We start from the raw sequence: 27658 nt of genomic DNA, 5'->3' as shown, positions 1-27658 counted from the left end.
AGCAATGCTTATATTCATGAGGGGATGTTAGCACTATTTTAATGAGAAAACTAAGGCATAATCTGGCTGTTGGCAGGTCACATAAGTTATCAACTAGTTAAGGGAAAAGTCAGGTAAGGATTTGAGATAATACTTGGTCTCACAAATTTTTCATCAGATCATTTTTTGTGGGGTTAAATAGACATAACAGTCAAAGTTTCTAGTGTTACTAGTCTGCTTAGATGATATTTTATGTTGGTATTAGCTCAATTCTCTATCACGTATAATCTATACGAATCTTGAAGGGTGGAGCGGCTAGGCTGTAATCTCTGTGTTTATAATGGCCTTGCTGCAGTGCTGTCTGTTCTTCCAGCATAGTTAGATATGCCTCCAGCTCCGGGGTAGGCGAACTATGGCCCATAGGCCACACTGGGCCTGCAGCGTGTGTTTGTACAAGCCCGTGAGCGAAGAACAGTTTTTACATTTTTAAATGATTGAAGAAATGAGGAGAAGAATAGTATTTTGTGACGGAAGGCAAACTTCAGTGTTCACAAAGGTTTATTGGAGCACAATGACACTTAACTCATTTTCGTACTGTCTGGCTGCTTTTTCAGTCTATCAGCAGGGCTGAGTAGTTGCCACAGAGACTGCGTGGCCTGCAGAAACTAAAACATTTACTGTCTGGCTCTCAACAAAAACAGTGTGCAGACTCCCCTGCTCTAGCTCTCAAAAAAAAAAGAAGTTAAATGATCTGTAACTCTCTTACTCTGCATTTCTTTCTTAAGTCATTGTTATAACTTAAACATTAAAATTTGTTTTCTTGGGATCATGGAATTGCCTCACAACCTAGTCATTGTCTAATTATAACCCGTAATAACTAGCCTCTGGTAGGCTTTGCCTTATTGTTCTTTCATACTGTCTACTCATGCTTGCCTTTTTCTGAAGATCTGCTTTTATGACCTCTCTGTTTTAATATGATTGTAAACCATGCTTTGATCCTGACATTTTGTCATAGTACTCAGCATCTGACTCATGATCGGGCTTTGGTTACCCTTTATGCTTAACAAGTCAGGTTTTAAAAGCCTGTAATAGAGGTTTCCTAGGTGTGAATTAGAGTTATTAGTTCATCTTTAAGATTTTGGGCTTGAAAGCATTCCCATCTGTTAAATTCTATGGGTTTATCACTACTGCCCAAGACTGTATGTGGGATTTATAGGAATACTTATTTTTCACTAACTTTTTTCTTATATACTAGTACATGCAAGGATTCAAAGCTTTTTTTAGGTTTATGTTTTGCAGTACAATATACGGATATTTTCTATGACTGTATATCCATATGTGTGTGTGTATGTACTATACATGTATCTAGCTAGCTAGCTATGTAGCTGATGGCTTCTAAAAGATATTGGAGTAGTTTAGCCAAAGAGATGTTTTCATGTTTAACTGAATATTGAAATAAAATCATTACCCTTCTAGTAGCTTCATGATTGTGTTGAGAATTTAACATTTTGATAAATGTATATTGAATCACTGACAACCACAAGAAAATTTACTCTGAAATAAAACCTACTCGGAGATGTTTTTCTAAGCCTAATTCTGGTTTTTGTTTAACTTTTTGTCTTTAGCTACCATATTTAGCTATAATATATCGTATTATAATACACTCTACTGTGTCATATTCTGGATTAGTCTATTGGTGGCAGTTGTTTCCCAGCAGACAGTGTTCATTCAGTAATTATTTCTTGAGCTCCTGCTATATGTAACCGGATGTCAGGTGTTTCTGGGGATATGATAAGGAACAACAACAAAAAAAACCCAAAAATATGGTCCAGTCCTTACCTTCATTGAGAAAGCAGGAGGGAGAGATGAGAAAACATTAATCAAATAATCAAGTAAATGTAAAAATACTCTGAGATTAAATAATGTGAAGAAGGGCTGTAAGTTTCTACAAGACCGTATAATAAATAGATCTGTCCTGGGTTTGGGGGGACATTGGTCAGGGAAGACTTCCTTGGCAAATATGAACTTAGATGTAAAGTCTGAGTCAAAACGAATAAGAACAGGGGTTGCAAAGGAGGAATTGAGAGAGAGCATTCCAGGCAGAGGGAAGCAATCTGTGAAAGGCTATGTGGTAGGAAGGGATTATAGAACATTCTAAGTCTGAAAAGGGGCTAGTATTTCAGCTGGGAATTCTTTCAGTTTTAAGACTCAGAAAATATGATTAACAGTCTCTTACACATGTCAAGAGTTTTTTTTCTCAAATAAGAAATTCAAAGGTAGGGGCGCCTGGGTGCCTCAGTCGTTAAGCGTCTGCCTTCGGCTCAGGGCGTGATCCCAGCGTTCTGGGATCAAGCCCCGCATCGGGCTCCTCTGCTTGGAGCCTGCTTCTTCCTCTCCCCCTCCCCCTGCTTGTGTTCCCTCTCTCGCTGGCTGTCTCTCTCTCTGTCAAATAAATAAATAAAATCTTAAAAAAAAAAGAAAGAAGGAAATTCAAAGGTAAACAATTTGTTGCTCAAGGTGTTAATTCAAGGGCTTTGCCATCAGTTCTCCTGACCTAACCATATTTATAATAGGACCGCTGGCAACTTCGTGTATCACCTGTGTGTGTGAGGCAGAAAAAAAATGGGTAGGGGACCACCGGCCACTTCTATCCCCTTTTTTCAGAAAAGCAAAATTTTTCCAGAAACCTACAAAAACTAGCACTTGAACACTACTGGCGAGAATTATGTCATAGAACTGCCTGGAATTTAAGTAGTTTGTGTTCGAGGCATGCAGCATCCGGCGTAGTCTGGTGGAATTAGCATGCACATAAACCTAGGATTGGACCAACTTAACTGAAAATGGCCAGATAGTATTTTAGGCCTTGCAGACCACATACCGTTCTGTCACCTGTTCTTTTTTGTGGGTATGTGATTATAAACGTAAAAACCATTTGAGTCTGTACAAAAAGAAGCATAGTTTGCCAACCCCTGCTACAGTCTGATAGCCAGGTTTATTTGTCTTCAGTCCTTAACATGGTTTGGCTTTGCAAGGGGACCTCCTGCACAGCTATTTAAATGCAATCCCAGAGTTCTGTTTTAGGATTATAAGATTCCTCCAAGTCTTTGATGATATTTAATCTGTCAAGCAGAAGGTTTCCCAGAATATTAGAAGAAAGTATACTTTTGGTTTTTTATGCCCTTAGCCATAAGGTGATAAAGAAACAAAGAATAGACTTTACCTTTCTGCAATGCTATTTTCCTTGTTAATGGTATATGCTTATTACATTATTAGTTTGTAGGCTTTTACGATCGCCAATATTCCCTTTTATGTCCTATCCTATTACCTAAATGCATCACATGGCAGGAAAAAGGCACATTTTTCGTAATTGCCCTGTGATAGCACACTAGTTCTGTTGGAAAAGCACATGAAAAGAATAGTTGACAATACCGTACCTAGAATAATGCTTTAGAAGACTCCCACATAATAAGGACAACTAAAGTGACCAGAAATTGAGCTTTCTGTTTTCAGCACTGGTACTTGAGTATAATTTGGCAAAAAGCAGTGAAAGGTTTCTGAGTAGAAAATAGCCATTCATATTTAACTGGTATAAACTTGCAAACCATGTGTAAAATAAAGGTAAAATTATTTAGCCACATCTATAGTCATATTTAGAGTTTTTTTAAATAATTTTTATACGTGGATAAAGCTAACATAGCTGCCTTTTATTTGGTTTGGTTTAGTGTTTTTGGTTTTGTTTTCATTTTTATAGGCAGAAGACCCAGAATCTCAAGGTCATCCAGTTCAACCACAATTGTATAACCATTGTTTAATCAATTTAGTGAAATTAATATAAATTTATTATTATTATTATTAAATATAAGAAAGGTGCATTTTTAAAACTTTTTCTTTTTTTTTTTTTAAGATTTTTTTAATTTGTTTATTCGACAGAGATAGAGACAGCCAGCGAGAGAGGGAACACAAGCAGGGGGAGTGGGAGAGGAAGAAGCAGGTTCATAGCGGAAGAGCCTGATGTGGGGCTCGATCCCATAACGCTGGGATCACGCCCTGAGCCGAAGGCAGACGCTTAACCGCTGTGCCACCCAGGCGCCCCTTAAAACTTTTTCTTTGCGTACACACAGCGTCACCTTAGTTTCAGTGTACAGCATAGTGATTCAGTTTCTCTCTGGGTATGCTGTGCTCACCACAGGTGTAGTTACCATGTGTCACCATACAACACGATTGCAGTACCACTGGCCATATTCCCTGTGCTATGCCTTTTATTCCCATGACTTATTTATTCTTCAGCTGAAAGCCTGTATCTCCCACTCCAAGAAAGGTAAATATTAATCTTAATTTATAAGGTTTAAAAAGCAGTACATGCTTATGTCTCAGAGCATACCCTTTATAGCTAGTGGGATTTGAATCCCACTTCCATCACTTAAGGACTGGATAACTCTGGGCTAGCTAATTCATCTCTCTGAGTGTCAGTTTCTTCTCACCCCATAAGGATGTTGATATGATTACAGTAGGTAATGTGAATGAAGTGCCTAGTTATAGTGTCTGTCAAATAGCAGGCACTTAGCGAGTACTCGGTATTATCATTTTCATTACTAGTGTTTTAAATATTTAAGACATCTTATATCTGCACGTTACATTTTTCATGGCTAAAAACACTTTTCTTGGTTTTCAGAAAGCACATCTGAGCTGCTCTTACTATCATCTTTTGAGGGTACAAGTGAAACAGGAGACAGTCAAAGTAGGTGCTTCAGGAAAAGACATAAAAGTGACGACGAACCTAATTTGCAGCAGCGACTCTCCTGGGAAAGCAGAAACCGCAATCTTAGTGGAGGAGTATTGATGGGACTTATGCTCAATAGAATCAACCAGGAAGCAAGCCCTGGAGATATGGTTGAAAAACTAGGAGCCGATGCAAAAATTCTTTCAAACGTTATTTCAAAAAGCACAAGACCAACTAGTCTTGATATTGGAAAGCCACCTTTAAGATCAAAAAGAGACAGTCTCGAAAAGGAATCTAGTGATGATGATACACCTTTCTATGGTTCTAATTGTTTGGCGGATAAAGTGGATTCTCCTGTTATTTTTGATTTGGAAGACTTAGACAGTGAGGCAGATGGATCAAAAGTGGGGTACCCTGTTTCACAAAATCCCAAGAGGATTCAGCGTATGAGCAGCAGCTTTTCAGCAAAACCTTCTGAAAAAACTGATGTTGCCACAGGATTTGATCCCCTCTCTCTTCTGGTTGCCGAGACCGAGCAGCAGCAAAAGGAGGAGGAGGAAGAGGATGATGAAGACAGCAAGAGCGTTTCAACTCCGTCCGCCAGGCGTGACTTAGCCGAAGAGATTGTGATGTATATGAGTAACATGAGCGGCCCTCCGGCCAGCCGCACGCAGAGCGTCGATTTACAGCGGGCGTGCGATGGCAAGTCAGCCAGCAAGAGAAGCCCGCCGCCGGCCAAGGCATGCAGAAGGTCTAGCCTGCCTCCCCAGTCTCCGAGGCCGGTGAGACTTACCAAGTCTAGAAGTTACACAAAAACCGAGGAGAGACCACGGGACAGACTCTGGTCTTCTCCAGCCTTCTCACCTTCTTGCCCATTTAGGGAAGAATCTCAAGATTCATCACCTTCATTTAATTTAGACACACTGCTGGTACCTAAACTAGATGTTCTAAGGAACAGTATGTTCACTGCTGGGAAAGGAGTTGCAGAGAAAGCCAGCAAATGGTATTCAAGATTCACCATGTACACCACGTCATCTAAAGTAAGTTCTCTTCACGTTTTCTACTTTCCCTTCTACCTTCCTCCACCACCAAAAGTCCTTTTCTTGCAAAAATGTCCCTTTTTACCATGCTCCTTAAACACAACTTTACCAAAAAGGACTCTGGATGCATAAGGTTTTTCAGTATCAGAATTTGGACTTGGATAATAAGGAATGAAAATTCTCTAAGGTTATGTTTATAGTACAGTTTTAAAAGAAAATGATTTGTAGCTCGAGTAAAAATCAGTGTTATATGAAAATGCTTACGGAGCTTTATTATTGCCTTCAAAATGCAGATTTTTTTTCAGGTAGTGTCCAGCATGCCTTCAGAAATTACCGGCTGATTTTTCCTCCTAGTTAGGATGGAGTAGCTTGTGATAGACCTATATACATATCTCCCAAGAGCAGACAGCTAAATGAATTATGAAGTATCTGTGTAAAGTAATCAGAGAATTGCTAAAGCAACTAGAAAGCAGAGGCGTAAGAGTATAGCAGAGAGTTGCAGAGATGAGCGGGAATTTCCACGGCTGCTTTTCCCCTGAGGGTGTTTGTTGATTCCCAGCACAGAGCAAGGGGTTGCAAATCCAGGTTTTGCCTTAGAGGACTGAGGAGAGGTGAGGGGAACACAGAGCTTTGGGGATCTTGTGGAGCTGGAGAGACAAAATTGGAGACTTGAGGGTCCTCAGATACACCAGTTTTTTCCTTCAGGACATTTTCCAAATATTGATCCTGCACGAGACAGGAAGCTAAAAAGGTAAGCAAAAAATCTCTGACAAATGAGAGTTTTCAGCAGTTTCATGGTGTTGGGAATAGAGTCACAAAGAGTTCATAAATTCCAGGGGTGGGGGTGGGGGTAGAAGCCAGGGGAGCTTTGGTAAACACACGGAGCCCTTTTTAGAAGTCCTGCAGAGCTGTGCCTTAGGAGTGTTGGCAAACCAGAGTTGGACTGCACCTAACCAAAACTACAACCTAGGCTTGACTCAGCTCGGCCTGTGACTAGATGAAGATAAGCAGACTTTATCTAACCCACGAAAGACTGTGCCCTTTCTGGGGGAGCAGAATATCATCTGGAGTCCTTATAATTTTTTATGTATAATTTTTATATTATTTAATTAAAAATAGCTATACCAAGAGACAGGGCCATAACTAAAAAACAAAAGAAAAATTCAGGTGATCCTAGTATTTAAATTAGCAAGTGCCTTCGAGATGATTTTAATATGTTCAAGAAAATCAAGGGAAAGCCGCAAGGGTAGAAAATTTCACCATATAATTATCTATTAAAAGGAATCAAGTATAAATTCTAGAACCAAAAAAGATATGAAATTAAGAATGGAGTAGTTGGATTTAACAGCAGACAAAACACAGAAAAAAAGTTTGTAAACTAGGTGGAAACTCGGTAGTAAATATTCACTCTGAAACAGATTGGAAATCAAATGAAAAATAAAAAAAGGAATGTGGGATTTAGTGAAAATGTCTAACATTGATGTAATTGAGTTCCAGAAGAAGACACAATGAGATAGAAAGAACATTTAAATAGTGAATTGCTGAAAATTTTACTGAAATGATTAAAGATGGCAACTCACATATTTAGAAGATCTACAAATGTCAAGCAGAATAAATGCAAAGAAAACTATACTTACGCATCTAATTTTAAAATAGATGGGAATGGAATACAAAGACAAAACCTTGAAAGGAGCCAGAGAAAAGATCTATCTTACCTTCAAATGGAACGACAGGAAGAAACTGCCACTTGTCTTTCTGAACAGAAATTTTGATGTCAGGAGACCATGGAAAGATACCTTTTGAGCACCGAAACACAAAAGCTGCCACCCTATTTTCCTACATCCAGCAAATATCATCTTTAAAAAGGAGGGTGAGGGTGCGCCTGGGTGGTTCAATCAGTTGAGCTTCACAGGACTCTTGGTTTCAGCTCAGGTCGTGATCTTAGGGTTGTGGGGTCAGGCTCCAACGCTTTCCCTCTGACCTTTCCCCCACTCACCCAGGGTGTGTGTGTGTGTGTGTACGCACACGTGCGCTTGCTCGCTCGCTCTCTAAAATAAATAAATAAGTCTTATAAATAAAAATAAAAATGAGGGTGAGAGTCCTAACTCCACTGTGGAAACATAAAGCTGCTAAAGCCCATCCCTCCCACTGATTATAACTAAAAACCCTGGATAAAACATAAAAAACAACTATCTAAGGATTCTGAAGAAGCAGGCAGATCGTGGGGAGGGACCCAGACAGAGGTGAATTCCCCATTTTCTTTTCTCGTGCATCTTTGCTACAAGAGCAGTGTGGTGTGGCAGCCCTGGCAGCTGAAACGTCAAGAGAAACCCCCTAGTTCCTGGACAGAGGAGCCAGAGAAGGACATCTGTGGGCTGGAGAGTTTGAGGGGAATCTAAGAGAAGGGGATTCCCAGATTCTGTGAATGGCCCACACGAGCGTCAGCCTAGCTCTTGAGCTGCACATAACGTGGGATAAAGGTGAACCAGCAGAGACGAGTCTCTCTCTCTCTTTTTTTTTTTTTTTAAGATTTTATTTATTTGACAGAGAGGCAGCGAGAGAGGGAACACAAGCAGGGGGAGTGGGAGAGGGAGAAGCAGGCTTCCCGCTGAGCAGGGAGCCCGATGCGGGGCTCGACCCCAGAATGCTGGGATCATGACCTGAGCCAAAGGCAGACACTTAATGACTGAGCCACCCAGGTGCCCCGAGAAACGAGTCTTACAGGACTAAACTAAGAATTAAGTCACTGCCTACAAAAATTGAAACACAAATTACAGTCTGAACATAACTTTGTCAGTAACAAAGCCTGCTGTAACAAAAGCATCAGTATTCTCCAAGAGATTATAACCGTATCCATACCACACAACATAACATTCACACTGCCAAAATAAAATCCAGAATTACTTGATAAAGAACCAGGAAAATGTGACCCAGCTCCCAAGGGAAAGACAACCCTGAGATGACACAGATGTTGAAATTATTCTGACAGAAACTCTGAAGCAGCTATTATAACTAGATTCCCTGAAGTTAAAGAAAAACACATTTGAAATAAATGAAAAGTAAGGAATTGTCAGCAAGAAATAGAAACTATTTTTTAAAACACATTTTATAACTAAAAAATACACTCTGAAGTAAAGTCATTGGATGGTTCAGTAGCAGAATGGAGAAGATAGAGGAAAGAATCCGTGAACTTGAAGACTGAATAATAGAAATCGTCCAACTAGAAGAACAGAGAGAGAAAAGATTTTAAAAAAATGAACAGAGCCTCAGAGACTTGTGGGACAGTATCAAAAGGAATAACATATAATTGGAATTCCAGAAGTATTAGAGAGAAAGATTGTGGTAGAAAAGATACCTGAAGAAATAAAGAATGGAGAACTAAATAAGAAATAACTTCCCAAATTTGGTGAAGGATTTAGATTTACAGATATAAGAGGCTCGGTAAACTATAGACAGGATAAACTCAGGGAAAACCACTTCTACGCTAAAAACCACTGCTAAAAAGCAAAGACATCCATCTGCTAATAAAATGGCTTCCAGGAGGAAAAAATTAAAAAATCTTGAGAACTGTTAAAGAAAAATGACACATCACCTACAGAGAAATAAGGATTTGACTAACCATGTATATTTTACTACAATCCATGGAGGAAAGAATACATTAGAATGACACCTTGCAATTGTTAAAAGACCTGTCAACCCAGAATTCGATATCCAGTGAAAATATTCTTCAGGGGGAAAGGTGAAATAAAAACATTTTCAGATAAAAGAAGAGAATTCCTGGCCAGCAGACCTGTTATATGAGATATGCTAAAGTAAGTTCTTCAGGCTGAAGAAAAATAATACCACAAAGAAAACTGGACCTGTAAGAATGAAGGAAGAACAGAATACATGGCAAATAGTTAATATAAAAGACTACTTTTTTACCTCTTAAGTAATTGCCCAAAACAAAAATTATAACATTATCTTATGGAATATTCAATATATGTACATGTTTTACAGTGATAACGGGATTCACTCTGCTGACATTCATTATAGTTATTTTATTATATACAAAGTGGTACAATGCTAACTTTAAGTAGACTGTCAGTGACTGGGTGGGTATGATTCCCAGAGCACCCACTTTTAAAAATACAATGAGATATAGCAGAAAAGCCAATACAAATATTCAAATAATCCTAAAAATAACAACTCCACACACATACACACAAACATGACTAGAAAAAAATAAATTATCCGAGCAGTAGAATTATAGATACTTAAATTTTTTTTGCTTTATACAGAAATTCCTGTTGACCAGATTTTCTTAACGTATTGTTGGTATAACCAGAAAAACATTTAACTTACACTTTGGTGTTCTCAAAAATGAAAATTGGAAATACATTTCTTGGAAACCTACGTTATTATGGAAAATAATAAAATGTAAACATACATGAAATTTTAAAAGAATAAAATGCAATTCTAATAGTATCATCCTGGGCTGGGATTCACAGGGAGGAAAATGAACAGTACATGAAGCTTCAGAGTCAGCAAGGGTATCTTACCAACAGGTATCTCTACTTTGATCTAACTTTTAAAAATGCTGTCTAAATTATTTCCTCCCCATGTTTGTCCAAATTAATAGCCGTTGTAAAACTGGTTGTTTTCTTTCTATAGATGTAGTTGATTAACTGATCATCTGAGTGATTAGGCATTTCCTTTGCCTTAGGAGTGACATTTTAAATAATTAAATTTAAATATGAAGGAAATTAAGCTTATAATTATGTCCTTAGGATCAAAGTTCTGATCGTACCAGTCTTTCTTCAGTGGGAGCCCAGGATTCTGAATCTACCTCTTTAACAGATGAAGATGTTTGCCATGAGTTGGAAGGAGCCACTTCCTCCCAAGAGAGCAGTGCCACTTCAGGGACTAAGGGAATTGATTTCAGCAGAACAAGCCTGGAAAGTTCTGCCTCCTTAGAAGGTTTGTCCAGTTTGGTCATACTGCATTTATATGTGGTACCTTTACTTTTTTCTCCTTTGTTTTAATTTTGTAAAAGATTTGCATGGCTCCAAAGTCAAAACAATAAGAACCAAGGCACTTTTAGAGAGGTCTACCTTCCATCCCCACCCCTTCATCTTATTTTCTCCCTATGCCTAGAGGTAACCATTTTCATTCATTGTGGTTTATCCTTCTATTGTTATTTCTTTAAAAATATAGGGATATATGAGTGAGTGTTCTTACTACTTCCTTGTCTTCTCACTCAGAAAGTAACGTCCTTTCCCACTCCTTTTTTATTTTTTTGCCACACAGAGGTTTTTAATTTTATGTCATCAAATTTATCAGTGCTTCCCTACTGCTTCTGGATTTGGAGGTATGGGGAAAGATGTCCCCTTCCCTAGGTTCACCAGTGTTTTCTTCTGACACTTCTTTGGTTTTCTTTTTAACATTTTCTGAGATCAACAGACTTTTTCTGTAGAGGACCGTATCTTAAATATTTTAGGTTTTGTGGGCCACACACCTCTCTGTCACGTATTCTTTTTTATCGTTTTCTTTTTCTAACACTTTAAAATGTAAAAACCATTCTTAGCTTGTGGCCATACACAAGTAGATTTGACCCCCGATTTAGATATTTAATCCATTTGAAATTTATCATAGGATATGGTGTGAGGAAGAGATGCATTATAATATTTTTTGATGTGCGCCTTTGATACTTTAAAAAGCTTTTATTGTAGGGACTTTCAAATGTACACAGAAGTAGAAAGAATGGCACAGTGAACCCCCATTTACCCTTTACCCAATTACAACAGTTATCAACAAATAGCCAATCTGGTTTTATTTTCCCCCTCCTATAGTACTACCATTTTTTTCCTTGCCTACTTGATTATTTCAAAGTAACTCCAGACAGCATATAATTTTATTCATTAATGCTTCCATATGTAGCTCTAAAATATAAGGACTTTAATGTTTTATATGTTAAAAAAAATGGAATTCAGCCAAATAAATTTGAAGATCTCACTGGCATTACTAAACAATTCATGAATTAGGCAGCATCCCATCTAGCAAGTAGAGGGGAGCTCCAAGGAACTGTACAAAATGGAGCGTTTTTATAGAAGAAGGGTGAGGCAAGAAAGTTATTAGCAAAAGAGAAAGATATTCCAGGCAAAATCACTTTCCCTTAGGGGGAAGGGCAGGGGGGCTTATCACGCAGATTCCTTCATCTTCCTTTGCGAGATGGAGAGGGCCCATGTGGCGGACTCCCAAGCACTGGTCAGAAAATTCCTGACTGACTGGTTAAGACTACACTCTGAGGAAGGTTGAAACTGCAATTAGATTAGGTGTTAAGCCCCTGTTGGGAACTCAGCCTAAGTGATGCCATTTTGGGCCAGTGGTTTTTTGTTTTTTGGGGTTTTTTTCCCAAAAAATTGTTTAAACATTTTTTTAATTATTTGATAAACTTATTTTTAATTTTATTAATGTTACTCATGTAATGTGTACACTTTTATGTATGTAAATACATTTCAGAAATTGAGGACACCCGAGTAACCAGCACTTAGATCAAAAAACAGAACGTTAACAATATCCAGAACCTCTTCTCATGTGCACATGTGGTCACTGCCCCCTTCACAGATAAACATCTCTTCTAACACTGTGTGTTAGCATGGTCTGTTTGGAACATGGACAGTATGTATCTTTTTGAAGCATTCATTTTTTGAAAACGTAATTGTAATGCTATTATATTTTTTAATGTTTTGATATAATATTTTATATCAAATATTTATTTAGTTTAGATTTTCACAGTTATCTCATAAAGCTCCTTTTATAGGTGGTTTGTTCAAATTGGGATCCAGACAAGGTCCCCTTGTTGCATTTGGCTGAGATGTCTGTTAACTTCCTCTTTGTTCCCTCTCTTTGTCTCCCCCTTGTCATCCATTCATGAAGAAGTCGGGTGATTAGCCCCCTTTTTTTAACATACAAGAACAGTTTGTTGTGCTAAGAAATAAACCTCACAACCTGATTCCTGTTTATTAAAATGAATCTTTGGTGCTCTGGCTTAATTGGATGTAAAAGGGAGGCTGCCCGCATAACTGATTTCATTAGGCAAGCCTGATAGAAGGTACGAGAAAGCAGTTCTGAACTAGCTTTAGCAGAGAGGGATTACAGAGGGTTGTGGGGAACCATCAGGGGAAGTACTGCAATCACCACCAGCTGTAAGCAGCTTACAGGTTGATGGAGGTTCAGCCCTCTCTGTCCCTCTCAACCCCTCTGTGAAGCCGGCCTAGGACCAGTGGTGGTAGCCCTAGAGGTCTCTTCTTTTCCCATCGTCGTTTATTTACTGAAGCATCGGGCCATTAGTCTGGACTATGCTGACTGCATCCCTATGATCGTGACGCTGGAGAGTGAGGTTCTTGTCTCACGGAGTTGAAGAATGAATCTTGTGGATAAAGGAGAGTGAGTAAAGCAATAAAGTTTTATTAAGCAAGGATACAAAAAAGGCTCTCAGGAGTGAGAGGGGTCCCGCTGGAGTTGCCAACGTGGGCCTCCACTGACAGTGTTTTATTTAGAACTGACCAGGGAGCTTGTGGCCTTATTCTTGCGACGTGTTGGTTTGAATAAGGGCTGGTGATAACATCTTTAATGGCTTACTTCTCCTTTGTGGTCTGGTTATTCTTTGTTGGTCACAATGTGACTGCCATTAAAGACCCCACCTCTGATGCCCAGGGGAGGGTGGTCTGGTTTGTTCCCTTATCTCTAGTTTCCTTATGCCTCAGCATTTCTGGGATTTCTGTGAGCCTGATCACGTAGCCCCCTACGTGTCTCTCCCTACTTAGCCCCGCCTGTCCCTTACTCAGTGAGACCCTTTAGATGTATATCGGTGGCTCATATGCTTGGGGGACATTTGCCAACATGTATCTGGGGGGGAGCGGGTAGAGATAAAGGAAGTTTCCAAAGGAATTTTTGTATGTTAAAGTAGACTTACAGGATCCTGGGGGTCGGACTAAGATTGCCTTTTGCCCTGAGCAAAGTGTAACCATCCGGGCAGTTGGGTCCCTAGAGGAAGGTCACTCTGCCCACCTCAAGGACTAGTCAATGGGCTGCAAGTAGTAAGGAAATTTAATAATTTTCTTCTGCCTTTGTTTCCCACATCAGTTGGTGTTTAACATGCTTTTTCCTGTCTTCTCTGTTTCTTGTGAACTGGTAGTTTATCCCATTACTTATTTTTTTTTTACCTTTCTTTATAAAAATGTGAAGCACTTATTCATAACACTTAGTAACTACTGAGAAAAGAAAAAAGAAAAGGAATAGATTACCTCCAGTTTTACTAAGAAGTTATAGCCATTGTCAACAATTGATTTGACCACAGAACTCCCCTTCCTTTTTGTTGTTGTTGTTTTAATACCTACTGATACCCATTACTCTTAAGAATATATTTGGAAATTCTTCCCTCATGGTTAAGAACAAGATTACTGTACCAGATCTTAAAAGATCCTGAGAAGACAGAGAATCGCCAGTAAATCTTTTTATGATTGGAAATAAAATTAGCTATTTTGTATGTTTTAGACCTTAGAACTATACACATTCTTGTATTTTAAACATGGAAAAAGAGAAACAGCAAATTAGTAATTACAAATGCCTGGAATGCCTTGTAGCCTGTACCCACAAAGTACTTCGTAAGTGAGTAGCCTGTACCCACAAAGTACTTCATAAGTGAGTAATGAAGCTGGGGCTTCCCACCGCTCGCTTGTGGGAAGCCGTAGAGTCAGAGCCCATTTCCTTTCGGTTGTACTCAAAACAAAAATGCGTGCCTTTTTTATTTGTTTTTTTCTTAAATTACCTTTGCTATTTTGAATAGAACAGTTGGACATTTTCTCAGAGAACTTATGGAGGTAAAAGATTTTCGTATCCTTTCTCATGAATTGTAATGGTTTTGCTCTTTGTTTTTTATTAATGAACAGGATCCCTGTCCAAGTTTGCCTTACCTGGGAAATCAGAAGTGACATCTTCCTGCAACACGAGTAATACAAATATCTTCCAGAACTATGCAATGGAGGTACGATTTTAATCCAGAGAGCGGCTTCCTGTACTACGTACGCTGCCTCTAAAACGTACATTCCTGAAGTGCTCACGATCAGGGGTAGAGAAATAAAAAGTTAAATATGTAGCATCTGCAAATTTTGGAGTGTATATTGCAACTGAATAAACTTAAAATATCCAGTATTTCAGAATACTGAAGTCCTACAGCTTCATCTCTGTTTGGGAAAGTCCCATGCTTCCTTTGGGGTTTATCAACATAGAAAAGCATTACCATTGTCAGTATTTCTAGTTATCCCTTATTTTTTCTATGTTCTCTTTGAACTTTTATTTCTCATCTGAACCTCTTAAAAACTAACTCTGAAAAATAGACAAGGCAAGAAACAACAATTGTTGGAGAGGATGTGGAGAAAGGGGATCCCTCCTACATTGTTGGTGGGAATGCAAGTTGGTACAGCCACTCTGGAAAACAGTGTGGAGGTCCCTTAAAAAGTTAAAAATTGAGCTACCCTATGATCCAGCCATTGCACTACTGGGTGTTTACCCCAAAGATACAGACGTAGTGAAGAGAAGGGCCATATGCACCCCAATGTTCATAGCAGCAATGTCCACAATAGCTAAATCGTGGAAGGAGCCGAGATGCCCTTCAACAGATGACTGGATCAATAAGTTGTGGTCCATATATACAATGGAATATTACTCAGCTATCAGAAAGAACGAGTTCTCAACATTTGCTACAACATGGACGGCACTGGAGGAGATAATGCTAAGTGAAATAAGTCAAGCAGAGAAAGACAACTATCATATGATTTCTCTCATCTATGGAACATAAGAACTAGGATGATCGGTAGGGGAAGAAAGGGATAAAGAAGGGGGGGTAATCAGAAGGGGGAATGAAACATGAGAGACTATGGACTATGAGAAACAAACTGAGGACTTCAGGGGGGGCGGGGGGGAATGGGATAGACCGGTGATGGGTAGTAAGGAGGGCATGTATTGCATGGTGTACTGGGTGTTATACACAACTAATGAATCATCGAGCCTTACATCGGAAACCGGGGATGTACTGTATGGTGACTAACATAATATAATAAAAAATCATTAAAAAAAACAAAACAAAACAAAAAAACCAACTCTGCTCTGCAAGCACACTTTTATGACGAGGGGACGTGGGGCTGTTTCGGCCTTTGTGCCCCTTTGCCCATCATGCTCGTCGTTGTGTCCGCTGGATGCAGGCCTCTGCTGGAGACGCTGCTGTGTGCCTCTTTTTCTCACAGTGAAAAAGTGATGTTTTTACACATTAAAAGTTTTCCCTAACTTTTGTATAAAAAATGCTCCCAAATACATTTGTGAGTGTTGTTGCTTCTTCGGGCCAGTTTGCATAAATTTGGAAAATAGATTTGCATGTAGCTGGAAAATAAATGACCAGCGCAGATATTACAATGACGAAGCTTCTGACGGCTCCAGGAATTTCTGTATCTTATTCATGTAAGGACACATTTACATCCATCTAGAGCAGCACTGCTTAAACTGTCCTTAGTGACAGACCAGGGTTTTGTTGGGGTCTTTAATTTCCAATCTGTCATGGCTGATACCGTTTAAAAAAACGTGTATTGATTACAGATTTAGATATCGCAGCAATGACCAATTGCTTTAAAGGTTTCTAAGTCCTCTTCTCAATTTCTTTACTTATCTCATCACAAACCAAAAAGAGTTTGTGGACCCACACTGGTCTGGTGACCACACAATGAGCAGCATACAGACCCAGAATATGTCATTACGAATGCCTATTTTGGGTACTAACAAATTAGTGCTTGGGTTTACTTTTTCATTAATAAAACCCTGGCAGGTTCTGTAGTTAATTATAAATGGTAAAAATGCACACAGAATGCAAGGTTGTCTTTCAGGTAAAAATTTTGAAATTGATTTAGCTGAATGTAATCTATTCTTTTTTGTTTGTAACTTCTGAATCCTTCTGACTTTTAGTTTTCTAACAGATTTATGGATTGAAGTGGTTTTTAATTCATAATATCTCCAACAGGCTCACTTTACACAGCGCTGTTTTCTCCCATAGGTTCTTATCTCGAGTTGCTCTCGGTGTAGAACGTGTGATTGTCTCGTCCATGATGAGGAGATCATGGCTGGCTGGACAGCAGATGATTCAAATCTCAATACTACATGCCCATTTTGTGGCAACCTTTTCTTGCCCTTTCTGAATATTGAGATAAGAGATTTAAGACGGCCTGGAAGGTAATGATTTGTGCTTTCTTTTTCCTTCATGGTTAAAGATCCTGTTTCCTAGAATCTCTCTTTTCTCAAAAATGTCCTTTGATTCACGTTGCAGATGCTTTCTGAAGCCAAGCCCGTCTACAGAAAATACGCGTTTTTCATCCTCCTTGTCAACTCAGACAAGGCAGTCTTGTATCTCAACATCAGCCTCCGGTCTGGACACATCTGTTATCTCTGTTCAAGGGAATTCTGATCTCAACAGGTAATTATGATTATGTGGAACTATATTTTAACATGTATTACACATGTTTCGGAAAATGACAGAAAAATCAACTGACCATTTAAAATTTCTAGGGGCGCCTGGGTCGCTCAGTCGGTTAAGCATCTAATGATTGATTTCGGCTGAAGTCATGATCTTAGGATCATAGAGTCGAGCCCCACGTTGGGCTCTGCGCTGGGCCACGGAGTCCACTTGAGATTCTCTCTTCCTTCCCCGCTACCTTGCTCACATGCATGCTCGCTCTCTCTCAAATTTCCGTGTATAATAGATTCATAATCTTAAGTTCTTACCCCTAATTAAAACAGCATTAAAATTTTCTAATAACCTAAATGTTTAAGCAGTTATAGTTTATGCTTTATGAATCCCTAGAGTTTAAGCTGTATAATTCTTATATGATAATGTTTATTAGTGTTTTAAAAGTAAAAATTCCAGGAACACCTGGCTGGCTCAGTGGGTAGAGCATGCGACTCTTGATCTCAGGGTCGTGAGTTCAAGCCCCATGTTGAGTGTGGAGCCTACTTAAAAAAAAAAAAGTAAAAATTCTGTAGAACACTTGAAGTTTACAGTGAACATATTTCTCTTATCTCTGTCTCTTTAGGAATTAAGTCAGTCCTAACTTACTTACTTTGGAATATTTAATAACCTGAGAAAACATTTAGAACTGATAGAAGAACTATAAAATCAAAGTAAGACTTTACAGTAAGCCTAATATAAGTGAATTTACACTTAAAACAAATGCTGAAATTGACTCCACTTTGGAGAAGTGCCAGATAGACCATATACATAACAGGGCAGGTGAAGTCATATTGGTAACTGCCTGTGCAGGGAAAAATGCCTGCAGGGTGCTGGCCGGCTGGCTTGACCTGTTTGATCCCAAGTGCCTAGGCAGCGCAGACGCAAATCGGCGTGATCGTAGGCGGAGCCCTTTCTCTGACGGGGTCCCATTAGCTTGTGACTCCTGAAGGAATAGGTGCCTTTTTTCTCTGCTTTGTACTCTCTGGGCCTACTGGGGTTCCTGGTGTATAAAAGTTGTCTACTAAATGTTTTAATAAATGAGTGACTTTTGAGTATTTGAAGTTCACTGGATAAAAAGGAAATTTAACATGATTAGACTACTTAAAAATATATCCTAGTCCCCAGCCAAATTCTGACCAACATCTTTATCTGATTTACTTTGCTGTGTATCCAGCTCTGATTCTAAAGAACTGGTTGTTCTGGATGAAATAAAATAAATCTAGACAATGATACGCTTTTTTCTTTTTTCAATGCCCAAGCAAATCTAAACTGCTGGAAAATACATGTGCCCGCAGTATTCAGATCCCTGCTGATAGATCAAAAACAGCTGTGTCAAAATGTCCAATATTTCCAATGGCCAGGAGCGTTAGTACTTACGGCCCCTTGGATAAGGAAGACACTGGAGGCCAGAAGCTCATTCCTACAGGCAGCCTGCCAACTACTTTACAAGGAGCTACCGTATGTATTTTGGTGTTTTTTAAAATTTGGACATTGCTGATTTACATATGATTTTGTTCTCCTTGTCCTATATAGCCTTATTAGCTTCAATTTTATATCAAGAAGAGTTTCTAGTCCCATGATACAATTCTAGTATTTTCTATTTATATGAAAATCATTGACAAGAATTTTTTTAATTGATTTAGTATCATCAATCTTGTATTTTCCATTTATGGTTTTTTATTTATTCAACAGGATTCTTTAGGATTAGAGTGGCACCTCCCCAGTCCAGATCCTATCACTGTCCCATATCTTAGTCCTTTAGTGGTATGGAAGGAGCTTGAAAGCTTACTGGAAAATGAAGGCGACCACGCAATAACAGTGGCAGACTTTGTGGACCATCATCCAATCGTGTTTTGGAACCTGGTGTGGTATTTTAGACGTCTTGACTTACCCAGTAACTTACCTGGATTGATTCTTTCTTCTGAGCATTGTAACAAATATTCAAAGGTATGAAAATAAAAATTAACTAAAAGTCAATGCTACTGTCACCTTTGTAATACTAGCATATTCTAAATGACAAAAAAGTAATTTTTTATGCTAAGTTTTTTAAATAACCATCTGAATCTTTGGATCAATAAAATTGTTTTCGTTGCATTTACAGATAGTTTTTCTTCTTACAGCCTAGCGGTAAGACAAAATCATGTTTTGTCGCCTTCTTGTAAAATTGACACAAAATGGGCTGTGTTTTTGTTATAACCTCAAGAAGAAACGGTCTGTGACTCTTACGAGAAGGGTTTGTGATTTGGCCCTACTCACGTCTCATACCTCCTTCAAAAACAAGCCTTACACATTTTTAGGAGGATGTCTGTAATTCCTAGTTCAGGCATGTGCTACCATTCTCTTCGGTCCTATGAGTTTTTGCTTAACATCTAGATAGATTGTTATATGTTTACTTGTGTTTTTGATCCATTGTTCTGTAAAAGTGTTTTATTTCTTCATATGTATCACCACCACTAAATCACACCATCTCCAAGTTCAGGAACTTCTTCTGCCTACTTGTACTCACGTCTATGATTGTGCATGTGGTTTGGCTTTTCAGCGCATGACAAATGAATGACCAAGAGGTTAACTCAGTGAGTTATCTAGGGTAGGGTCTTGACTGATGTAGAATGAGGCACCTGGATTCATTTTTCTGGGGACCCTCTGTCATAAGCTGGTTAAGGTTAGCCTTTCATGGTACCCTTTCTTACTGATCTAAATACTTGGTTAAATCTGCTACTTCAGAGAGGTGCCTGGGTGGCTCAGTCAGTTAAGCGTCTGCCTTCAGCTTAGTTCATGATCCCTTCGGGACTGAGCCCCACATTCGGCTCCCTGCTCCGCAGGCAGTGTGCTTCTCCCTCTCCCTCTGCCACACCCCCTGCTTGTGCTCGCTCTCTCTTTCTCAAATAAATAAATACAATCTTGAAAAAAAATCTGCTCCTTCAGAGATCGTTAGCATCTCGATTCAGCCCATCTTCCTTCAGCGGAGATAAAATGCATACAAACCAGTCATTTTCCATTCTCTTTCTTGTCTTGCACACATATATTCTAAAAAATATTTGTAAGGACCTTTATAAGATATTTACAAAACCTTATCAGGTTAAGGATCATTAATGAATATCTGTTTGTTCTTCAACACAGATTCCTCGCCACTGTATGTCTGAGGATAGTAAACATGTTTTAATACAAATGTTATGGGACAATATGAAATTACATCAGGATCCGGGACAGCCGTTGTACATCCTCTGGAATGCCCACAGTAAGTGCTAGCACAGAACGCTGACTTCGTTTATGTAAGAGTAATCTCTACTTGCTTTAAATAGCAATAGTAAACTAATGTGTAACTAACTTTTATTTTACTTTACTACTTTTTGTCTTACAGGTCAAAATCGTACTCTTTTGTTTGAGAGTGAGTGTTAAGTTTGATGTTTTTCGTGCTATCTTCCATGGAGGCCAAGGGTTTTGGGGTTTTGGTTTTTTGAGCGGTGCTATGTGTGTGCCGGAGGGTCACGTTCTGTGGAGTTTGCTTTTAGCCCATTGCTGGTCCCAGTTTCTTCTGTTTACATGTTTGCTTGTTTCCGTCCCAGGCTGCTGATTGGGAATCTCCTCCAGGGGCTGTACTAAGGAGAACTGCATGTTTAGTTTTTGTCTGTTTGAAGCCACAGAAAGCTTTAAGCCTATTTTCATCATTATGTGTCTTATTTTTTTCCTTTTTTTTTTCTTTCTCATTCTTAGATTTCTATTCCTTATCTATTGCCCTTAATTTGTTTTTTAGTGCTTTGTAACTTCTTTAATAACTATCAGTTGCTGCTTAATTACATTGTCCGTTATACATAGAACATTTTCCTTCATCTGCTCTTTTGTTCTCTTACAGCCCAAAAGTATCCAATGGTCCATTTATTGCAAAAAGGTGATAATTCATTTAACCAGGAACTATTGAAAAATATGGTAAAAAGCATTAAAATGAATGATGTCTATGGACCAATGAGTCAAATTTTAGAGACACTGAGTAAATGTCCTCATTTTAAAAGACAGAGGTAAGTCTGTCTTAAATGAATATATTGTTTCTCTAAGCAGATTCATATTATTGGCTTAGTAATTTGATTTCTTCATGCTTATATTAGCATAAATATTTTAGTACAGAATATAGAGATTATATGAATAGTAATATCTTCTCCACTCCTTTTCCCCCCCAGGAGTTTGTATAGAGAAATACTATTTCTCTCGCTTGTGGCCCTGGGAAGAGAAAACATTGATATAGGTAATTCAGCATAATATCTAACATGTAATGTTTATAGATCATGGTATCATTTTCAAAGTATTTTTATATTGGTAGTCCTTATTGTTATTTTAATATTATTTATTATTTTAATATTAAATTAATATTAATATATTAGAGTTCTTTCTTTGATTTTTTTTAATTTAATGTAATAGATACTTTGCTCATGTGAGTAATAGTGATGATAAATTATAAAAGCTAACATTTTTTGAGGGCCTACTTTGTGCCTGACACTGTAGCAAGTACTTTCCATGTATTATCTCCTATAATTCTCCCAAAAGCCCTATGAGATAGGGACTGCTATCGTTTCAGAAGGAATGTAAGGTAGCTAAATATTTGAGGAGGCCCCAAACTTTTTTGATTGATCATCTCCTTCTCCCAGTGATTGTGCTGGGCTCCCTTTAAGTTGCCACTTCTAAGTCTCAGGAAAGGGCAGAAATAGCCCCTGGTAGACAAAAAGAAGAAGGGGGGGGGCTATCAGGCATTGAGAGCCCGGAGCAGAGATTTGGCATTTTTCTGAAAAGTTACGACGTGAGTAAGTTGATGAGAGTGATGATGCTACACGTAAGTCCTCTGACTTGTACGTAACGTGGGTACCCTGCTAAGTAAACCCACTCCCCGTTAAAGAGCGACTATGTAATCAGCCACACTTTTTAGGTGAGCGTAGACTGTCTTAACAAAAATATATCTGGTGATTAGCGCTAGTCAACAATTTGACTTTTTTTTTTTAAGATTTATTGACTTATTTGGAAGAGAGCGTGCAGAGGGGCAGAGGGAGAGAAGCAGACTCCCCGAGTTTTCCCCTGCGGAGCGGGGTGCAGGGCTTGATCCCAGGACCCTGAGATCCTGACCTGAGCTGAAACTGCGAGAGTCAGACCCTCAACTGACTGAGCCACGCGGGCGCCCCTCAGAATGATGATAATATATAATGAGCTTACGCCCTATTACAGGTTGCTCAGCCAGACCATATGGAACATGAATAGAGAACAGGGGCACTCCCTGCGGTGCTGGCTCCCCAACAAGTTCACTAAAGGATGGGAAAGAGTAGGAGTTAGTGAGTGAAGAGAGGGCTTAGAGCAGCCATCCCTAACTGGGTATCTCAAGGGGCTATCAGGCACCTTCTGACCAAAGGTGACCTGTGTCACTGGGAATTGTCAGTCTTAATGCCAAGAGAAAGCTTATAGAATCCAGAAGCAATGATATGTATGGATGAGATGGCAGGCATCTTACAGTAAAATGGAACTGCTAGATAAGGGGTAATATTTTTTTGTGTACGCATTATCTAAAAGGGTTAACCTTTTCTGAGCACATTCTGCAGAAAAGTCAAATTTCGTTAAAGTTTAAAATAAATTTCCTGACCCCCTAAAATAATGGTGAGAGAGGGAAAGTGTGAAAGGCTTTTCTTTATCTCAGCAATCCGTCATTCACTTTGCTCTAGCCAAAACAATCATTACATGACCCCTGCAGTGGTGCTGTTAAATGTCCTTATCCTTGCACCCTCCCCAACCAGAGCCAAATTTACAAATACACTTCTTTCCTGACCCTAACCCCCATGCAAAATTTTATTCCTCCTCTATTAGAGCTGCTTGGAGATTACTATATAGGTACTTTTATCCGTACCTTAAAGGAATTTACCATTTAATGAGTCCAAGAGCCCTTTTCGTCTGACTCTCTGATGACAGACCTGATAGTAACTTCCTTTGCCAGTTCTTTGAAGGTTTCTGGAAGCGTCTGAGTTCTTATGGCCTGTCCTTTATGGTCCTCTCAGGGTGCGAAGCTCTTCACCGTCTATGTGTTGGGTGTCCCTCAAAAAACTGTCACTTTCTGTGTAGACCCAGAATTTAGAAACCCAAGGGGAAGGATTGGAGACTAAAACAATAATAGGAAGAAGGGAAGAAGGGGAGGAAAGGAAATTTGAAAAAAAACATAAATGAGTAAGTAACTGGTATTAGGATGGACTGATGGAGGGAGAATCTGGATGTTAATGGGTTTATTTCTGGAGGCTCTGCTGAGAGGCAGACTGGACTATGGGGAGAAGGTACCTAAAGTGCATTGTGACCAGGAGGGGGTGTGGAGAATGTGTCTGGGAACCAAGTCTAAGGTGCCTTAGGGCCAGACAAGTTTAAAATTAAGGAAGGCTTTGGAAATGGCACTAAGTTGAGAATTTAGCCAGAATATGAATGGGGGAGGAAACAAACTTTAAAGTTTGCTGGAAGACCTTGAGATGAAGAGTCTGGCATTGCTGAGTAACCGAAAGGCCCCAGAAAAGAGGGTTCGAAGAGAAAACGTCGAGTGTGGGGTGAAATGAGTTTGGAGAAGCAGGCGGGAGCTAGAGCATGCAGGCTTACAGGGCTGCCAAGTATTTTGGACGGAATATTCAATGCAGTGGGGAAACATGTGGGGGATTTTTAGGCAGGAGAGAGACAGGATCGAATATATGTCTCACCAGGATCTCTAGTCTATGGAGAACAAATTGGGTGGGAACCCAGCTGCTAGTGAAAAGGGCAGCTAAGAAGCTCTTGCAAGAATACGAGTGAACGGGTGGCGGCTTCGGTGTGGTACACTAAACAAAACCAACATTCGGAGGACAAAGAGGGGCTCCTGGCTGGCGAGGTGGGAAGAGCCTGTGACTTTTGATCTTGGGGGTCATGAGTTCAAGCCCCCCCCATTGGGTATAGAGATTACTAAAAAATTAGTAAACAAATTTAAAAAAAAATAAAGGACAAAAAGTTCTGATTTGGTTAGAAAGAAAATAAATCTGCTCATTTAAAAGCTAGGAATTAGAAATTGGCCTTACAGTAAATGGCTTTTAAAAATCTTAACTATAAATCTGAGCCCAGTAGAAATCAGTGTTTGGTATCTTGGGGAGAAAAAAAAGTATGACCCAGAGAAATATAAACAGGGAACCTTGTACTCAGCAGGTTCATTAAGTCATAGACTTTCTAGTTGAAATAAAGGTGGAAAAATCTGGACAAGTTCCAGTAAGAAAGGTAAAACTTATTTAGAATTAAGGACTACTTGATGGAGGGGGCTAACAGAAGTGTAACTGTGTTTAACCTGTAATTTTGTTTGTAAATAAATACTGTGTGAATGTGTTGAGCTGCCCTTTCCATTAAAAAGACGAAAAGAATGAATGGGTTCAAATTGCAACCAGGGGGCTTTGAGCAGAATGTTGTAAATATTTGTGCTTTTTGGTTTTGGGGGTTTTTTGGTTTTTGGTTTTTGTTCTTTTTTAGAGAGAGAGCGTGCACACATGTGCATGGAGGGGGGCAGGGCAGAGGGAGAGAGAGAGAGAGAGAGAGAATCTTAAGCAGGCTTCACACCCACTGCAGAGATGGACTTGGGGCTTGATCTCATGACCCTGAGATCATGACCTGAGCCGAAATCAAGAGTCAGATGCTTAACCAACTGAGCAGCCAGGCATCCCCTAAATATTTGTTTTTAACCATAATAGTTGTGAAACACTGGAAACTATTAAATATAAGAAACTTGACAAATGATTCTAATGTTCAACTGGAAAATTAATCATGTAGGAACTTATATGTAAATACCTGCGTAACCTCCTACCTTATGAAAGAGAGAAAGAAGATCAAACTAAACCCAAAGCAAGCAGAAGAAAGGAAATAATAAATATTACAGCAGAAATACATGAAATAGAGAAAAATAGGGGAAAACAATTTTTAAAGATAGAGAAACTCATCAGAATCAAAGTTGGTTCTTTGAAAAGATCAATAAAATTGACCTTTAGTTAGACTAAGAGAAAAAGAGAGAAGACTCAAATTAATGAAATCAGGAATGAAAGAGGGACTATTCCTACTGCCCTTCCAGAGATAAAAAGAATTCTAAGGGCGTGCAATAACTGTACGTCAACAAATTCGATAACCCAGAAGAAATGGACAAATTCCTACCAAGACATAAACCACAAAACTGAGACTCTAGAATAGAAAACCTTAATAGAGCTGTAACAAGTAGATTGAGTTAATATTCAAAAGACTTCCCAGCAAGAAAAACCCAGAACCAGATGGTAAATTCTATCAAATGTTTAAAGAAGGATTAACACTAATTGCAAACTAATAAAAACGTTCACGTCTGTGCTCTGTCTCGTATGTTAGAGCCCTAACATGATGGTGTTTGGAAGTAGGGCCTTGGGGAGTAATAACATCATTTGGATGGAGCCCCCCAAAATGGGATTCATATCCTTAAAAGAAGAAGAGAGCTCTCCGTCCCTCTCAGCCATGTAAGGATATAGGGAGAAGACAGCCATCTGCAAACCAGGAAGAGTGCTCTCACCAGACACCACATATGCTACTGTAACCTTGATCTGGACGTTCCAGCCTCCAGAGCTGTGAGAAATAAATGTTCATCACTTAAGCCCCCCAGTCTCCGGTATTCTGTTGTAGCAGCCTGAACGAAGACACTAATCCTTCACAGACTCTTAACAAAAGTAGAAGAAAAAGGAGCACTTCGTAACTCATTCTGTGAAGCCAATATTACCAAAGACATCACAAAAAAGGAAAACTACTAAGCAATATCCCTTATTAATAATTCTCAACAAAATCCTGCCAAACCAAATCCAGCAACATTTAGAAGAGTTTATATTCCACGACCAATTGGGATTTATCCTAGGAATGCCATGTTGGTTCAATATACAAAACTCAACCAATGTAATAAACCATATTAATAGAATAAATGACACATATATCTCTGGGGCATCTGGCTGGCTCAGTCAGTAGAGCATGCAATTCCTGATTTCAGGGTTGTGAGTTCAAGCCCCACGTTGGGTGTAAAGATTACTTAAGAATAGAATCTTAAAGGGGCGCCTGGATGGCTCAGTCATTAGGCGTCTGCCTTCGGCTCAGGGCGTGATCCCGGCATTCTGGGATCAAGCCCCACATCAGGCTCCTCCGCTGGGAGCCTGCTTCTTCCTCTCCCACTCCTCCTGCTTGTGTTCCCTCTCTCGCTGGCTGTTTCTCTCTCTGTCAAATAAATAAATAAAATCTTTAAAAGAAAAAAAAAGAATAGAATCTTAAAAAAAGAAAAAGACACACATATCTCAGTAGATGCAGAAAAAGCACTTGGCAAAATCAACAAACTAGGAATAGAAGGGAATGCCCTCAATTTGATAAAGGACATTTATGAAAAACCCAAAATTCACAGCATAATCAATGGTGAAAAAGTGGAAAGGTTTCCCCTTAAGATCAGGAACAAGGCAACATTGTACTAGACATTGTACTAGAAGTTCTAGCCAGAGCAGGTAGGGAAGAAAAAGAAATAAAAGGCATTCGAGTTGGAAAGGAAGAAGTTAAACTATCTCTATTCATAGATGATATGATCATATATATAGAAAACCCTCGATGTTCCACACCAAAAACAAAACAAAACCACCCAGACCGTTAGAGTTAATAAATGATTCCCGCAAGGTTGCATGACAGAAGATCCAGACACAAAAATCATCATACTTCTGCAACTAGCAATGAATAACCTAAAAATAAAATTGAGAGCCATTCCACTTACAGTGGCATCAAAAAGAATAAAATAATTATGAATTTGTTCAACCAAGAAGGCGAAAGACTATACAACGAAAACTGCAAAACATTGCTGAAAGAAATTAGACACTAATAAATGGAAACACATCCCATTTTCATATATTTGGAAGACTAATATTTTTAAGATATCAGTACTACCCAAAGCAGTCTATAGATTCAGTGCAATCCTTATCAAAATCTCAATGATGTTTTTTGCAAAAACAGAAAAACGTATCCTAGAATTTATATGGAATCTCAAGGGACCCCAAGTAACCAAAATCTTAAAGAGGACAGACCTGGAGACTTACTGATTTCAAAACTTACTACAAAGCTACAGTAGTCCAAACGGTGTGGTAGTGTCATGAAGACAGACATATAGACCAGTGGAAGTGACTAGAGAGCCCAGAAATAAACCCTCATGTATATGGTCAAGTGATTTTTGACAATGGTGCCAAGAGCACCATTGGGGAAAGGACAGTCATTTCAACAAACGATATCCACATGCAAAAGAATGAAGTTGGACCCCCTTATAAAACAAATTAAAATGGATTGAAGACCTAAATGTGAGATCTGAAACTATAAAACTCTCAGGAGAAAACAGGA

At 39.0% G+C, this 27658-nt stretch overlaps 1 protein-coding gene across 18 annotated transcripts in view; it reads left to right on the top strand.

The window, feature by feature from the left end:
• The window catches only part of DENND4A (DENN domain containing 4A), a 134017-nt gene that overhangs the window by 104397 nt on the left and 1962 nt on the right, over window positions 1-27658 (top strand). For 11 of the 18 annotated variants that reach the window (XM_057303831.1, XM_057303828.1, XM_057303830.1 and 8 more), the window contains 11 exons: window positions 4652-5739; window positions 10509-10698; window positions 14673-14767; window positions 16823-16998; window positions 17093-17239; window positions 18532-18730; window positions 18965-19219; window positions 20393-20510; window positions 20634-20660; window positions 21126-21288; window positions 21448-21512. In XM_057303831.1, coding sequence (XP_057159814.1) covers window positions 4652-5739; window positions 10509-10698; window positions 14673-14767; window positions 16823-16998; window positions 17093-17239; window positions 18532-18730; window positions 18965-19219; window positions 20393-20510; window positions 20634-20660; window positions 21126-21288; window positions 21448-21512 — 2523 coding nt within the window. The remainder of the gene's footprint in view (window positions 1-4651; window positions 5740-10508; window positions 10699-14672; window positions 14768-16822; window positions 16999-17092; window positions 17240-18531; window positions 18731-18964; window positions 19220-20392; window positions 20511-20633; window positions 20661-21125; window positions 21289-21447; window positions 21513-27658) is intronic. The other 7 variants (XM_057303834.1, XM_057303836.1, XM_057303833.1 and 4 more) reach the window with 1 other exon arrangement.

This window comes from Ursus arctos, unplaced genomic scaffold (assembly GCF_023065955.2).
Source record: "Ursus arctos isolate Adak ecotype North America unplaced genomic scaffold, UrsArc2.0 scaffold_28, whole genome shotgun sequence".
NCBI classification, from domain to species: domain Eukaryota; kingdom Metazoa; phylum Chordata; class Mammalia; order Carnivora; family Ursidae; genus Ursus; species Ursus arctos.
The sequence above is the reverse complement of the archived record's forward strand: the minus strand, read 5'-3'. Positions and strand labels throughout refer to the sequence as shown.